A 16,678-nucleotide genomic window follows, 5' to 3' on the forward strand; every position below is an offset into this window, starting at 1 on the left:
GACCATACATATTCCAATCCCAATAGAAACGCATTCTTAGTGATTGATATCTAACTGATTGATCATAGAAGGATTGCCAATGGACAGGTAAGTGAAAGTGATGCCATCTTAAACATCCCTATTAACGAAGTCATGTACTGGTTAAACAGAGACAGAGAGATGGCAGAAACATATCAGAAACGAAAAAGAGCACAACAAGAGGTTGCGCTTTTACCACATTATGGTATTCATGACAATCGAGACATTTGAGTGATTTTACGTTTTTGACCGATCCTCCGTATAACTCTGATTTAGAACTTTTGTATTACCATTTGTTTTGCCTTCAGAAGGAATATTTCGTTAGGTAGTGATGTAGGAAGAAGACAAACATGTTACACTTAAATGATAAGGAAACTTCGAGTAAGCCTTAATTAAAAAGAGCAATTAGTGCCCGTTGGAATGAATGCTTAAAACCCATAATAAGGTTTGTTTTTCGAATGATATTGTGGTACTATTTGTCAAACGTAGTTTATTTCTGCCAGTATCCTGATTCTTCCTTTCATGACGTTGATATTGACCTGAAGGAGAAGACGTGTAGTTTCATCTTTCCAATCATGGGACAGGGTGGCCACTTTCCAGAAAAATTAAAAATACTGGTAGAAAAAGAATGAGGAAACAAAATGTTTTAACTAATTGCAATCGATAAAAAATAATTTAAATCAATTATATATGTTAAAACTGATGAAGACTGAATTTCTAAAATTGATGTGCAATTGAATCCTATAAAACTAACAATCTCATAAAATAGATGTCACTACTTTTTAAATTTTTTCAGAGTGTGGCCGTTCTGTGGGGACAGGGAATTGAGATACAATGGGAACAGTACAATTTTTCTCTCAATTGAAGTAAACTTGTTATTAGTAAGGGAGGAAAAAAGCATCGCTGTAAAATGAAATTAAGTCACGAATAATCTAATGTACTAATAAAACCACATTTAGAAATTCGCTTATCAAAAACTTACGTACTATAAGAACTTAAATAAATGTTCTCTAGCTTACTCTAATTGTCTCGTTATTTAACAAACAGCGTTATTAAAAGCACTTTACACACTCTCAGAAAAATAGGATCAACTTTGAAACATACTATCAGTACCTAGGGCCCTAAAACAGTATAATTTTAGCTAGAACTTTAATAGGGTGTTAAATCAAACAATATTTTCGTTTAACATGAACCATAGAATTGTGTAATCAAGTTTAAGAAGTACAATGATATAGTTCAACGCATATTAAATTTGTAGCAAATTTGACGATATAGTTCCATACCCTTCTTACAGTGAAAGTATTCACCAATTAGAAGTAAATAATAAACAAACCTCGGCCATGTAGAAACTATGACCTCCGATACCACAACCAACATCCAGTACTTTTTGTCCTGGTTTTAAGTCCAATAATGATACATATTTCTATAAAATAGTAGAAAAAGAAGTAAATTAATAAAAAAAATTATAGCAATAAATCATAAGATGCAGTTTATGTTTAGCATCGTAGAATTTTCACTCGTTTTGATGCAAACAACTAAAAACTCAAAGACCCAATTACAAAATAAGTCCTTCGTCTTAGTAATACATTGATATGAATCATGATCTCGCATAAAATCATAAATCACTTATAGGCTCTTCACTTATAACCACAATCATTCATATAAAACCATAGTATGTTCCTCATAATAAAATTATGGTTTATACTAGAGAGCAGTTTGGAGTAAAGAATGAAAGTTCGAGCACGCCAAGTCTATTGTGCCACGATATAGAGTTGTAATTTATTGTTCCAGTTGACAAAAGAATCATTAATTTTTTACTTTTTTAGTTGCATTAATTATGCTTGAAGTGCCAAATTTTTCCATGTCGATGATTTTTTGAAGTATTCGATTGTTCTTCAAAGTATACTTGGTGCTCACTCTAAATAACCTCTGGTCTAAATGATCGGATTTTCATGTAGTAGGACTCAAACTTAATGGTTCTCGAGAGTGATCTCAAATATGCTAATTAATTTCAGAAGAAAATATTATAAAGTTACGAAATCAGATACAAAAACACACTTCCTCTGATTTTTACATCATTTTAAGGAATATAATTTTATTCGGCAAATTACAAAATACGAGATCGGTCGAATAGCTCTTGAGAAATTGAATTTTAAAAGTCGTATATTTAACATTTAATTTATTAGGAACTATTTGATAGATCTTGTTTCTGTATTTTGCCATATTCGAAAAATTTAAATTTTACAATTGTTTATTGCATGTTCACAATTTAAAATTTTTCTGATTTTATTAAATAAAAATTTTTTTTAAATTTTTATTAAAACTTTTTTCCACGTATAAATTATCCTTAAATAAACAAATTTTATAATCGTGCGCAAAAATTTTTCAAGTCGCTTAAGAAATTCTCGAATTTGGAGAAATACGAAAAAAGTATAATTAACATAAAGGAGTACAAACTAGACTCATGGTAGTCTAGTCTCGCTTTGCAAGTGGTCACTTGTATGTTCAGGGTGTGTCTCTCGTATGTTCAGGGGCGCAAGACTTTTGGACTTTGCACTAAATGTAGGACTGCTCAGGCTTCGCCCGAGCATATTCTAAACTGTATCGATTTTAAGATCGACGAGGTTTTTTCAAAGCCTCATCTGTTTTTAGACTTTCTGGACATTTTTGGACTTATGGATTTGGTCTAATTGTAATGGACCTCTTGGGGATTAGAAACAACACAACAACGACAGGAGTACAAACTTTAGGCTGCTCTCCTGACGAGACTATTGGGGCCGTATTTCCCTGATCTCTGCCACCACCCCGCCCTATTTTAAGGATCAGTAGTCCAAAACTGTTGAAAAAAAGGTATAAAGGTATGTTTATTTGGAGAAAATACATTTTTGTATCAGATTTCATAACTTAAAGTATCATCTGCTCAAATTAATTAAGATACTTGAGGTTATCCCTTGCACCATTCAGTCTTAGTACGTTAAAATCTGACTATTAGATCAAAATTTATTCGTGTTATTCTGTTTTTTATTTATTTTCTTTTTCTCACACTATACACAAACTTTTTTTACATCCCACTCGGTATATTACATATTATAAGGATCTAAACACGTCACATTATCTCATGCGTACTTTCCATAATAATTATTTTGCTTCTTTTCCCATATTTTTCAAAGGATAACCGCATAACATAACTTCGAAGTTCAATGATAACAAAAACATATAGTATACAAACGTCATGTTTAATTACAACTTCCGGGGAAGTTTACGTCAAAATTTATATATGTTTCTCATGTTGTCCTTATTATGAATTAATAGCAAAGATATGGCATGAACCAGTCCTCGGCGGTCAAAAATTCCCCGCGGACAACGAATATTCTCGAATCCGACGTCCGCGCGGACGGCCATTTTCCCATTAATGTTCGTGATATATTTTCAATTTTTGTTATCTTACAAGAGTCTAGCGCCTCATTTCTAAAATGAGCCACTAATCTAGCAATTCAGCAACACACTGCGTATGGTGGAATTGATGTTTTCTCTGTCTGGGAGTACTTTACGAACTTACAATAAATTACATTACGTACTGGTCTTAAACAAGCGGTAAATGCAATTATGAGCATCTACCTAAATGGAGCATCTACCTAAACGCAATTATGAGCATCTACCTAAATGGAGCATCTACCTAAACGCAATTATGAGTATCTACCTAGAGGTTTCTGTGCAGAAACCTCTGTAAATCATTGGCTTGATTGTGGAACTGGCAAACGTCATATTTGATTCATTTAAAAAGCGCAGTACCCTCGGATAAATTGACATTCCAGGTAACTTGACCTTTGTCATTTAAATTATTTCATAACAGAAATAATAGGCTTTACTATTAGAAACCTAGTATTTATTTTAATACAGTATAATGTAATCCTAGTATTTATAATCCTAGTAACTACTAATTCATTGTGCAAGTTATATAAATGTTTGTAATAAATGAAATAAAATTATATTTTTATTTATTTAGAAGCTACGGGTTAGTTTTAAAGGAGGACGGGTAAAATTTCTGAGTTTTTTCGAGCCCTGGCATGAGCCTTTAAAAAAAAGGTAATGTCTAACCTTGGTTGTTGTCATTCCACCAGTGCTGAGGAATGTTTTGCCGAAGATCCATTCATATCGACGCACACCATTTCTGCTGTATTGCTTGTTATCCAGAAAGGCTTGGAAAAGATCCTTCGAATTTGTATCCTTAGAATTCATATTCTTTTCTAGCTTTTTGGCCAAGAAATAGATCTGGTAGGAATTGTTTTTGTGCTGAAAATATTCAAAAGTAATTAAATACGTTAATAAATAAATGAAAGTGTGACTTAAAAGCTATTATTTTTATTTTATCAGCATATTTATTTCTGGAAAGTTATTCATTGTTTTCTGAGATAATTTTTTCTGAATTTTTTACCCTTTTTTGTTGTTGTTGTTTTATTTTGATCGAAAATGTCACAAAATGGATTTTTTTAAAAGCTTTTTTCATTTTTATTCTATTCTGTATTTTCATATTGTATATCGAAATGTATTTTTCACAAACACCAAAACCAATAAAGTAAAAACTTTGAATAAAACACTAAAGTTACCTTACTCCGTAAGTTACTCCCAATGCCCGATGTTACCTTTATTATTTCAGAGTAATACTAAAATAAAATCAACCGTAAATAACATGAAAGTTGGAAATTATGAAATGCGTTTATTTATTCTTTTTAAAAGAAATCACGTCTCAATCAAGTGGTTAAAAAAAAACTAAGTAGATAGTAGTTTTGTTATTTTCTTTCGAAAACTCGAGAATTTTTATGAGAAAAAAGCACTAGTTGTCTAGTTATTATTGCATTAAATAATAATAGGTAACAAATTTTAACAGGTAATAAATTAGTAGAAAATTTTATAGGTAACAAATTTTAACGAATATCTCTGTTACTATAACCTGAAGAAATCCTAGTTTTCATGATTTAGAAATTTAAAATAGCAGTTATATACTATTAGCAATAAATTTTACTATTAGTAGGAATTTCCTTTCTTTAAAAGGCAAATTTAATGTTTAGAGATCTGAGAACTCAGAATTGATGCATTTAATTAAAAAAGTATTAGCTGTATTTTTTTCATAAAATGTTACATACATTAATATATAGTTAGTCACAAATATATTAATATATCAACCTTTTCCATATATTAACCCTTTCTATTTGAACAAGATTCTGTGTCTCTTAGCTACCACTGTCACCTGCAAAATACCAACTATTTTAAATGCTAAAGTTTTTACATTTTAATGTTAAGTAACTATTTTATGGGGTCGGGATTGCCTGGTTGGTAGGGCGTTGGGTCCATGCACAAGAGGTCATGAGGACGATCTCCACTTGTTGAAGACTCCACGTATAAATGGTGACTGGTGCACGTTTAAATATGTCTGGTCACAAAGTTTATCATGTTCCCTCAACAAATCATACCTTTGAGGGTAATGAATTGGAAATTGATTGTTCTCTGGTTCAGGTCGAAATTACGATTTGTGGATGAATGAATGGATGGATGTATAGATGAGTCCGAGCTGTGAGGTAGTCTATAAACGGGCTGTGACGTGTGTGTGGCTGAAGTCGTTTCGTTGGCCATAGATGGCGTCCCTGAAAAACAAGAAATGCACCCTCTGCCTTGAATTGACTCGGTTTCACCAAGCACGCTTGCTGGTATTGGCAAGTGGCATTAGAAAAGTTTTATTTAATGGACTCCAGTTATTATACGGCAAGAGTGTGAATGTTGAGTCTTGTTTTCTAAACTTATAAGTGCTTTTTATAATCGATGACATAAACTGATGTGCAAAGGGTTAAAATAATTTTTTTTCTGTTTTTAGCATTTTTTGAATGAGGAAAGATCCGTGAGAAAATAGCATTAAATGAAATTTACCTAAAGAGCGAAACGAAGAATGTGAACAATATTTATTTCAAAATTCATTTGATTTTATTTATTTATAAATATTGTAATTATTATTCAAATCGATATGGTAGATCATATCTTTTCCCCTTGGCATATCTGATCTCTGACATTTTTAAGCATATAAGTACTATTATGTTTATCAAACAAACTGTCTGTATCTGGTGGTATTGAGTTTTCTTTGTTCATTATTTTTAAAATGTCACACAGGATCGTGGAAACACGGGTTTCAGTAGATCACCGATTCAAGTATCACTAGTAGCTATTAGTGAGCGGGTATCTGACACTTTGGTTAGCCTGCGAAAGTTCGAGGGTGCGCGGTATTGCTCCACGTTAAACTGTTCTATCTTACAGAGTTAGGCTTCGCGAGCGGCTACTATAAAGCGGGGAAGCTATCCCCTCCGCAGAGGATAAAAATTGTGATGTCTTTGGACCATTCTCAGGGAGGTTTACTAACGAGCTATTAAATTTCAAAATAGCCGGATCAAGCAATTGGTTGAAAATGGCCCAACTATTTTTTGGGGAGGGAAATCGTATTTATTGACTGGCGCTGTTGTATATATATATATGTTACTGTGAAACACCGAAATCTGTAGAATGTCGACATTCCCCGGTGAATGTTAACATTCACGTAGTCGCTTGGTGTATGTCCGAAATATTTGCGAAATACCCTTATTTCTGACTCTCACCGGCGAATGTCAACAATCACATAGTCGCTTTGGTGAATGTCCGAAATATTTGTTATGTCCAATTTTATATTAATTTATTCGTTAATATTATTATATTTATTTGATATATTTATATTTATTCTATATTTTAATTCTTACTGACGATAGATTAGAAGAAACATCAGTGTTTGGATTATCGGGCAAATATATACCGGGCAATGGCACTTGACCTTAAAAAAACATCAGTGTAGGGTATACCGAGCCACTTAAGGTTAAGTGCCATTGCCCGGTATACATTTGACCGGTATACCCTACACTGATGTTTTTTTAAGGTTAATTGCCACTGCCCGGTATACATTTGCCCGGTATACCCTACACTGATGTTTTTTTAAGGTCAAGTGCCACTGCCCGGTATATATTTGCCCGGTATACCCTACACTGATGTTTTTTTAAGGTCAAGTGCCATTGCCCGGTATATTCTACACTGATGTTTTTTTAAGGTCAAGTGCCATTGCCCGGTATATATTTGCCCGATACTTGGTGTATACCGGGCAGTGGTTGTCCGATACTCCAAACACTGATGTTTCCTCTGATCTATCGTCAGTAAGTATTAAAATATCGAATAAATGTAATTATATCCACGAATAAATTCATATCAAATCGAATGTAATAAATATTTCGGACATTCACCAAAGCGACTATGTAATTGTTGACATTCACCGGTGAAAGTCAGAAATAAGGGTATTTAGTAAATATTTCGGACATACACCGGTGAATGTCGACATTTTCGAGACTTCGGTCATTCACCGTAACATATATATATATATATAAAATCCAATTCAACATGAGTTGTCCACAACTCAAATATTTTTTTATTTATTTTAATTTGTTTTTAAGTACAATCGAGCTTTGTTTGAAATAAACCAGCTAATTTCAAGCGCTAAATATTTTATTTGTGTTGAAATGCTAAGTTACAAATTTGTTTAAAATTAATCCTTTCGTGGCACTATGAGATTTGTTTGAATTTAGTCTCATTGAAAAATTAAAAAGCGATGGTAAAACAATGAGAGAAACAAAGACACGTAACTCCCTAAATTTCCTCAATATAATAATTCAAAATTTTGTTAGGGAATTCTGTTGATATAATTAATTGAAGTGATAGCTTAGTGATAGCTACATTGAGAAATTTTCCTTTATCATTGAGTCTGAATTTGGTACCACTTATTTCTCCAGAAATAGCAAATTTGTGATACATTCTTTACATTCTAACGCACAACAGCTACTTCGAAATTAATATCGAAAGGAAAATACTCAACAAATGCATCATAGAAATGTTTCATAGAATTTGACTAAATATTTATCTTTGCCCTAATTGGGTATAATATAAAAAAAACACAACTACGTCCACTTAGTAGGAATAACATTTACCATGACGCAATGCTAAATTCTATGCCACTATCCACATAAATCAATTACGCATTAATCAAAAATCGAATATCAATTACTTTTCTTTATAATGCAATAAAATCTGGCGAGCAGCTATTTAAACGATCAAACACTTCGTTTGTTTATTTGTGGCTTGAAGTTAGGCTCGCAGAAAATTCTGTTCATGGGTTAAATTTAGTAGGAATAACACAACCTGTGACGTAGGCCATAGTATACCCAATTAAAGTTTAAAAAAGAGAGCTGCAAATTTAAAATAGTAAATAGAAATTATTCCACTTCAAGGCGATCTTTGTTACTTAATTCAAAAATCATAGGTAATGAAGTTTTATTTAAATATTTATCATTTAGTTTATTTTTATGCTATCGCATTTGTAAATGTATTATTCTTTGTAAAATTCGACAAATGACCAACAATTTTTCTTTTATGCGGATACTAATAAGCATTTCTGTTGGAGAGCTAGCTTATCATAAGATATCGTTTAATTCATAAATAATTATGTCATAGTATATATACATATAAACTATTGTTATTTTTAATCACATACATGTGATGTTTAACAATTTTAATAATAATATTGCTAATAATTTCAAAAATCGCTTACCTTAAAATGGACCTTATGCCACAGAAATGTTTTGTAAGAAAGTGAAAGATAATTTAATTTCAGTAATTGTCGTCAATCACCGTTATCTACTCTTTTAGAGATAAATATTTCATCAAACGATAACCGTTAAATAAATAAAACTGATTGAGACCCTTAGAAAATATTATTTTATTTTATAGATTTTTAACAGAGATGATTAGTCTATGAATAACATACATGGAAGAAAATTCAGATATGCTTAAAATGATTTTAAAGAATTCTCACAAGTCATGATGATCAATAAAAGTGAAAGAAGTTATGTAAAGAGAAGGCGGAAAAACATAAACATTAACACGTCTGCTTGCAACATTGCTTTGTCCTTAATCCCTGAGAGCTACAAGCACATTAATGAAGCATGGAGATCCGAAACAGATCGTCAATTACTACTACTACTACTACTGCCAGCATTACTTTATGATTACCAATATTACTTTGAAACTTGATTCTTTTCTCAATTATGCTACAGTTGTCTCAAATTTTTGCTTTTCATTTTTGTTTAACCTAATTTGATTTTAAATTATTTTAACCATCACGGTATTAAAATAATTGAAACGTCTACGCAAATAAACTTGACGTTAATGTGGTCATGTTTTTTATGGCAGGCAAAGTTAACCCTTTGCATACCGATGTCTCCACTGAGGCACCATAAACAGCCACCCCTTTAAAATTAAGAAACTTTACACCTAAGATTTACACCTTTAACAATTAGTCACCACATTATTATAACAATTTTAAAATTGTATAATAATACTTTATTCAGTATTTTAAATGCAATAGTGCTGATAAAAATGAATTGAATAAAAGCTAAAGGCACAAATGTCCTACTTTTTGGAGAATGGCTCACATAAATTTGATCCAAATTTTAATAATATTATTTTTTTTGCTCGTTTTAATTTTTTTTTAAATTTCATTGATACTTAAAATGCTAAGAGTTTTTTAAATTTTAACTTTGTTTTACATTTTTTTTTTAAATTGAGCTGATGGCAAGAGAGTGCTAAATTTATTCTCAAAGTTTTTAAGTGCTACTAGAAAGAGTGTGTAGGTAAAATTTCCATTTTTTTAATGAATTTCTGACAAATTAGAAAAAAAAAATTAAGGAGCAAAAATATAACCAAATTTCCCCTGATAAAATTAAAAATTTGAAAAGATAATGTATAAATAAAATTTATAGGCGGTTTTCCGTAATGATCCTCTTAATATATTTTTTTAGAATTCTAGTGAACAGTATTTTTGTAGAATATAGCAACTGTAATAACCTTTAAATTATTAAAATAATTGCACACATGGCAGATAATTATAATAGTTTGATTTTCATTGAAAATTTCCTTGTTATCTTTCTGTTTATAAATGTGTGTTGTTTAAAAGGGTGTTCCATATTTACCGCCCTTAATATACATATGAAAAAACGTTGTAGACATGAAGACTAAATAGTATACTCATTAAAGGTTTGAAATGAATATTTAACTAAGAAAAGAGTAAAATGGTTACCGAATCTAACGAATTGCTTCAAAGGAAAGCGGGACTAAAAGCATAAAACTTATTTGATGGCAGAGATATAGGAAGGGAATTACAGATTTATCTGAATGCTTACTTAGAAAATATACGTGTCTATCAAAAAAAGTAGCAAGGTGCTTTCTAATAAAGATCAAAGTAATTATTGTTTATCTGCCCTAAATGTTTAACGTTTGTTAAAATTAAGTTTTTTTACTGCAGTCATATTATCTTTCATGCATGAAAGACACGTACGTGTGTTTGTTCTCAGAAACAATGAGATGATAAGAGATAAAAAAATATGAGTAACATTGTATACATAATCATATTAAATGTCTAGGTACTTTGATGCCAAATAACTGATTAGAAATTTATTTCACATTATCCTTTCATGACTATATCTATCATCGTTTTCAAATCAGATTTTTGTTCTAATCTTATACATAAAAAAAAAGCACAGCTGTCTAATGAACTTTTTAAAGATTACATCTCACAAAATAATGGCAATATGATGATGATTAGAGTCTGCAGAATCAAAGACAGAGATTAGAGATATTTTGAAAGAAAAAAAAAACCAGTTAAAAAGATGGTATAAACGTTTTATGATTGTATCATAACGTTAGCGTTTCATTATTTCGTTATTGCTAATTTTTGATAAAGACAAGACTGGTGATAGATAAAGACTTCCTTTCTTTGGAGTAATATAAATATAAGCATCATTTATTAACAATATAGGATTCGTATGGTCGTTGGAAAACTTTTGAAGGGGTAGACATTTTAGAATAGAAAAGCCTGAGTTGGAGCACAAGCCAGAGGAATTTGATGAGGATTTGCAAATGAGACGCGTTCCCGCTAAATTTGTTCCTCATCTTCTTACTCAGGATCAAAAGAATATCCTCTGAGTGATGGTCTATCGTTCCCCACCCTTCGTATTCGTCAGACTTAGCCCCGTGTGACTATTTCCTGTTTCCGAGAATCAAGAAAAATCAGAAAGATAAATAATAATAAATTATTGAAGAAAATCAAAAATTAACTTGTTTAAAAGCAAAATTTTCAGTTTCTTTCCAAAATCGTGTCAACGTTAGCCGATACGTAGTATGCACCTTCACACACGTAGTGATGTCCTTTTCGACCCATAGCGTGATCCGGCTACTTTGAAATGTTATCGCTCATTTTGATGATGTAGAGCAGTGATTATCAAACTTATTTCTTTTACCGCCCCCTTTGAAAATCAATTATTTTTCAGCGCCCCCCATTTTTTATACACCCCTAAAACTTAAAAACCACAATTTCATTATTTTAATTAATTTAGTTATAGTATTAGTCGGTTCTGATGTTTAAACTTACATTCTAAACTGGAAATTTTTACCAGTGAGAGCAAATAAAACCCAACTTAATAATATTAATAATATATTTTAATCAAATTAAAAGAAACAATATAAATATATAATCAGTTTTCGTTTTTATACTAATCTAATGAGATGGATAAATTTGATGATATTTAATAAGTTTGTTGATATCAGGTTCGATTTTACTAAAAAACAGTCGTAAGTCGCAGCGTTTGGTAACTTGCAAATGATTTCTCTTTTTAGTAAGTAGCGTTGTCACAGCGCTAAATCCACGTTCACACAAATATGACGATGGAAATGCTATCAAAAATCGTTCAACGATAGATCACAATCCAGGGTACAACTGCTTAATTGACTTTTGTAGCCAAAATTGTTGGTAGCCATTTTTGTATTTGACTTTTATTTCCTCGTTCGTTGTCAGTTCTAAAAGTTCTTCTTCCAACTGGGGTGATATTGCTATGTTGACATTTGAAAAAGGATCTAACACCCAGTCTGTTGCCCTTATGTTAAAAACAGGAAAGAAAGTAAAGAAAACTTCAATTTATGTTAGTTTACGTATGTATAATATTATAAAACTCTGCATGGTAGTTTTTTCCTAATGTTTAAAATAATTTCTGGTGCAATGTAATAAAGGTAAAATTGCTCTAATTTTTTAACTATCATCGATCATGTTCCTTTATCTTTCCGCAGAAACTTGTTACAGCTTGATTGCGTACGGTGTGCGGGCTATCCTACGAAATCTATGTTAAGTATTTTAAGTTTTTATAACATCATACAGGGTAGAAATATAAACTAATTATTCGTTATTGTGTAGTAGGTGGGTTTTAATTTTAGTGAAATTTAAAATACTATATAAAGTAAATGAAATTTCAAATTATACATCGCCCCCCTAACCCACATCAACGCCCCCCATTTTTTCTGGGCCCCTTAACGCCCCTCTCTAGGTTTCAAACGCCCCGAAGGGGGCGTTATCGCCCACTTTGAGAAAGACTGATGTAGAGTAAGTAAAAACAGCTTTGCAAAGGGCACTGGACGATATCAAAGTTGAAAAATTCCAGAGCTGCTTCAACAGTGAGAAGTGTATCGCCTTTAATGCTGAGTATTTTGAAGGTGATTGAAGCAACATTGTAAAAAAGTTGACAAATGAATTTTCAATAAAATTTTTTTTTAAGTCCTCCTCGTATAATCGGAGTTTTGTTTATGTATATTTGTTATTTGAATCGGAATGCGAGTAAATAAAAATGATGCAAACTGTTATTATGTTTCGAACTTAAACCTTATATTATTTATGATAGCAACATTTTCAAAAAGTTACAGGAAATTTTTAACTAAAGTTATATTTAAGTTTCTACAGAGTGACTACAAAATACTGTGACAAATATGGAATAATTTTATTGTACAAATATTAAGCAGAAAAATATGTACCTGAATATGATGAGCACTAACAATGGAAGTTCATCTTAAATTTTTTTAAATACTAATCAACCACCATCTTTATCGATTATTAACGATAATCTCTTACGCCGTTGTCCGATGGCGGCAAGAATCAATTTAAGCGGAGTTTTGTCCCATTCACGCAATTAAGAAGCTCTGAGAGAGTCCAGACTGCTTAGCATCAATTTAAGACTCTAGAATTTCCGTAACACAATAGTCTAAAGGATTTAGATCCGGTGAAGAAGGGGGCAAATCTTCTTGCTTGTTGAACTTCGGGCAATTGGCATGAAGCCGAGCCTGTGTTCTCTTGGCCCGGTGTTATGGTGCAAAATTTTGCTGAAATATCCAGTATTTTTGGGGATACAATCTGTCAGCATGAGGCAGTAAATGTGTAGCCAATACTTTCTTTTTGAAATATTCAGCATTGATTTCTACTCATTTATCAATGAATTTCAGAGGAAATTTTCCGCCATTTGACACTGCAGCCCAAAATATTACAGTTCTGAAAATGTTGTACAGTTCAAACACTTTCAGGTACATCATCTAAGGTTGCTGAATATACATTATTTTTAGCATTATAACTTTGTTTGGTGCAACATATTTTCTTATCAGAAAAGATTATTCTGTCAACCCTTTTGCTACCGCTCTGGTTCAGCAATGACAAAAAATCTTAATCTTAATTTTTGTGCAGTTGTGAAACCTTGTTCTTTTCTTTTGAGGTAAGGGTAAATTCCCAAGTTTTGATTTAATATAACCTGCACAGTTCTCCGACTCACTTTCTCTTCACCGGTTATTTTATTAGCAGAACTTTGAAGATATCTTAGTATCTTTTCTCAAATTCTTTTAATGTACTCTTTCGTATGAACTGAGCGTGGACGACCAGACTTGGATCGATCTTTACAGGTATTAGTATTCAATAACCGATCTATAGTTCTATATATAAATGTTCTATTATACTCGAGAGACTTGAATTGTTAAAAGATTCTACCTGCAGAAAATTCACAATCTGCAGGTGTGTTTTTAACCATGAACTTTTTCGATTCCATCTTTAAACTGATTGAAAATATTTTACTTTTAACAAAAATCGTCAGCACTCGTAGAAAGTGCAACTCACAGGAATAATGAGAGAACAATTGCCGAACAATTACCGAATAATTAAAATTAATTACTATTTTTTGAAGTGTTACAGCATTTTGTAGCCCCCCTTTTAAAATGGCATAAATTTCATGCTTAGCATAATTAGATAAGTGCTTTTTAAGTCTTTACAAACTCTCTTAACTCTCAATTTTACTATCAATTTTTTCGTTTAATGCTTTACAAGTACTTTAAAACATTATTTGGACTAATCCTTCAACAACAAAAAGAAAAATATTTAAATACCTGTTACGTTAGGGTGAAAACCTGTTATATTAAATACCTGTTATACAAATTACTTGTTTCTCCAAAATAATGTCGTTTTAAAAAAAGACATTATCACGAAACGTGAGTTTTTGGTGTTATGGCTGAACAGTTCATTTCAAACCTGCGCTTTTAGTTGTATATTTTCGCTTTTAGTTGCAGATTTTTCCAAACTATTTAAGATCTTGGAAAAATTTATGACATAGCATTTTATTCTTGCTTTATAAAATTAAATTTAAAATTATTTAGACTATTATAACACACGAATGATTCAATCCTATACCAATACGGAATATTTTCTTTTTACTTTCAAAAGGGTAACAACATGTGTATGTTAATATTTATATCTTTGTTTATCAAAGTTGAGTCATAATGATTTTGAAAATCACAAATAATAAATTATATTTATATATTTGCATAAAAGCCCTCACTCATATATTCTTTTAAAATATTAAGGTCCTGTAGTGAACTGATCCTAAAGACACGTTTCCTACTAGAACACCGAAGTCAAACATCACTGAGCGGGTGGGTGACCACTTTGATCAGTCTGTGTAGGGACCGAGGGTGCGCGATATCGGTCCTCGTTAAACTGTTTCATCGTAAAGTGCTCTACTTCTCTCGCACGTCGTCGGGCTACCAAAGCGGGGGAGCCATCCTCTCAGCAAAGGTTCAAAATTGTGATGACAGGTCTTCTGACCATCCTCAGGGATGTTTACCAAACTGTCGCCAATAGCTCATAGTGCAGCTTTAGTGCGACGCAAACAAAGTACCTACCCACCTTAAAATATTTTGTGTGTTCCATAGTTAAAATAATTCTTGCTCTCCATTTCAAAGTCTTAGGTTTTTCGCTACTTCAAAAGAATCTTAACCGGAGACGAAAGAAAAAACGGTTCATACGTATGAAAGATCTGATATTGTGTTTTGAAAAACTTTAATTTTGAATAACTTCGGAATTTTGAGACCAAACAGTTGGGCAATGTATGAAGTGGGAGTAGAATTGGGGGGGGGGGGGTGCCAAGTACCAAATAGTAAAGTCATGAGTGAGAAACCAGTCGGTTGAACATATGATAAAATCGATAGGAAAATAAACATAATTGAGATTAAACTAGATAAGAATATAATAATATTTACAGGGGTCAGATTAATATTAACATTTACGCAGGTGTAATAAAATGATCGAGAAAATATATGCAACTATTGACATATTTACACGAGATAGACAAAAGTCTGTCAACGACAAAGAAAATTTTATATAAGCTATAGTCAGGCAAATATCTTGTCTTTGACTTTGTTATAGAGATGACTCAGGCGTCCTGGTAATACCACTCGTTTCTGGGTTGCTCATCCCATTTCAAGTTTCTGATTTATCGTCAACACTGCTGCGATCCATTTGGGTTGCTCGCATACCTTGTGGTGCCGATGAATTGTCTTGTTTTAGACTATGAGTGTTTACTTGATAGTTTAGGAAAAAGGAGACATAACTGCAATAAAGTTGCAATTCATACGACACTTCGAATTTTTGATGCGTAGTGGTGGAAAAATTACTTAAATGAAAAATACTAAACTAAAAATAACTTAAATTTCGTTACCTCCGGATTTTTTTTTTTACAAAGCGTGGCAAACTAGCATTTCTGCACTTTGTTCCATATACATAGTTTTTCCTCATGCTGACATATTTTTACGCCTACAACTTTGAAGCAGATATAGTTTAGCGAGAACTACTTTTATAATTCTCATTTATCCTTAGTTATTCAAGCAGAATGCTTGAAATGAATATGAAGCAACCCCACTGCCTGCTAACCACAAGGATCTAAAACAAACAGAACTCAAATTCACGATGGATGGGATAGGGTCGCGGTCCAGGTACACAGCCAAAAATTCTGGGATATTTAGTTTTAAATATTTACCACTCAATAAAATATTTTTTAATAAGCATAGTAGCTGGCAGATATATGCATGCATGTATGTATATATGTATTTATTTTTCATCCGGAAAACAAGTTTTATTGAAATGGGTTTCTTACACTCTTTGATCTTCTCCGTAATAATAAATATTAGCTTTTATTTCTCCTGGGTCTCAGTTTGACCAATCGATATCGGTAAGGGCTAAGTCTACATATTGTGCTTCGCTCTTCTGTTCCTGTTCTGATCATTCAATAATAGAATAAAAAAGTAAGTTTTTTCCTGCAGTTTTTTTTTTTAAATTATAAGGAAAGCGGTTATCTATGCAAATCTTGAAAGAGACAAAATGAATTATTTCAAGGAACACATAGATAGGAAGAAA

General features: G+C 31.9%; 1 protein-coding gene across 1 annotated transcript in view; it reads right to left on the reverse strand.

Annotated features, from left to right (window-relative positions):
* Positions 1 to 16,678, reverse strand: part of LOC107440289 (uncharacterized) — a 52,292-nt gene that overhangs the window by 11,778 nt on the left and 23,836 nt on the right. Inside the window, exons 6-7 of the mRNA XM_087165360.1 lie at positions 4,117 to 4,311; positions 1,352 to 1,441 (exon numbers count right to left, since the gene is read on the reverse strand). Of these exons, the coding sequence (XP_087021486.1) occupies positions 1,352 to 1,441; positions 4,117 to 4,311 (285 nt within the window). The remainder of the gene's footprint in view (positions 1 to 1,351; positions 1,442 to 4,116; positions 4,312 to 16,678) is intronic.

The sequence above is a fragment of the Parasteatoda tepidariorum genome, chromosome 6 (assembly GCF_982258835.1).
Source record: "Parasteatoda tepidariorum strain Cologne lab strain chromosome 6, Ptep-v5.0, whole genome shotgun sequence".
NCBI lineage: Eukaryota > Metazoa > Arthropoda > Arachnida > Araneae > Theridiidae > Parasteatoda > Parasteatoda tepidariorum.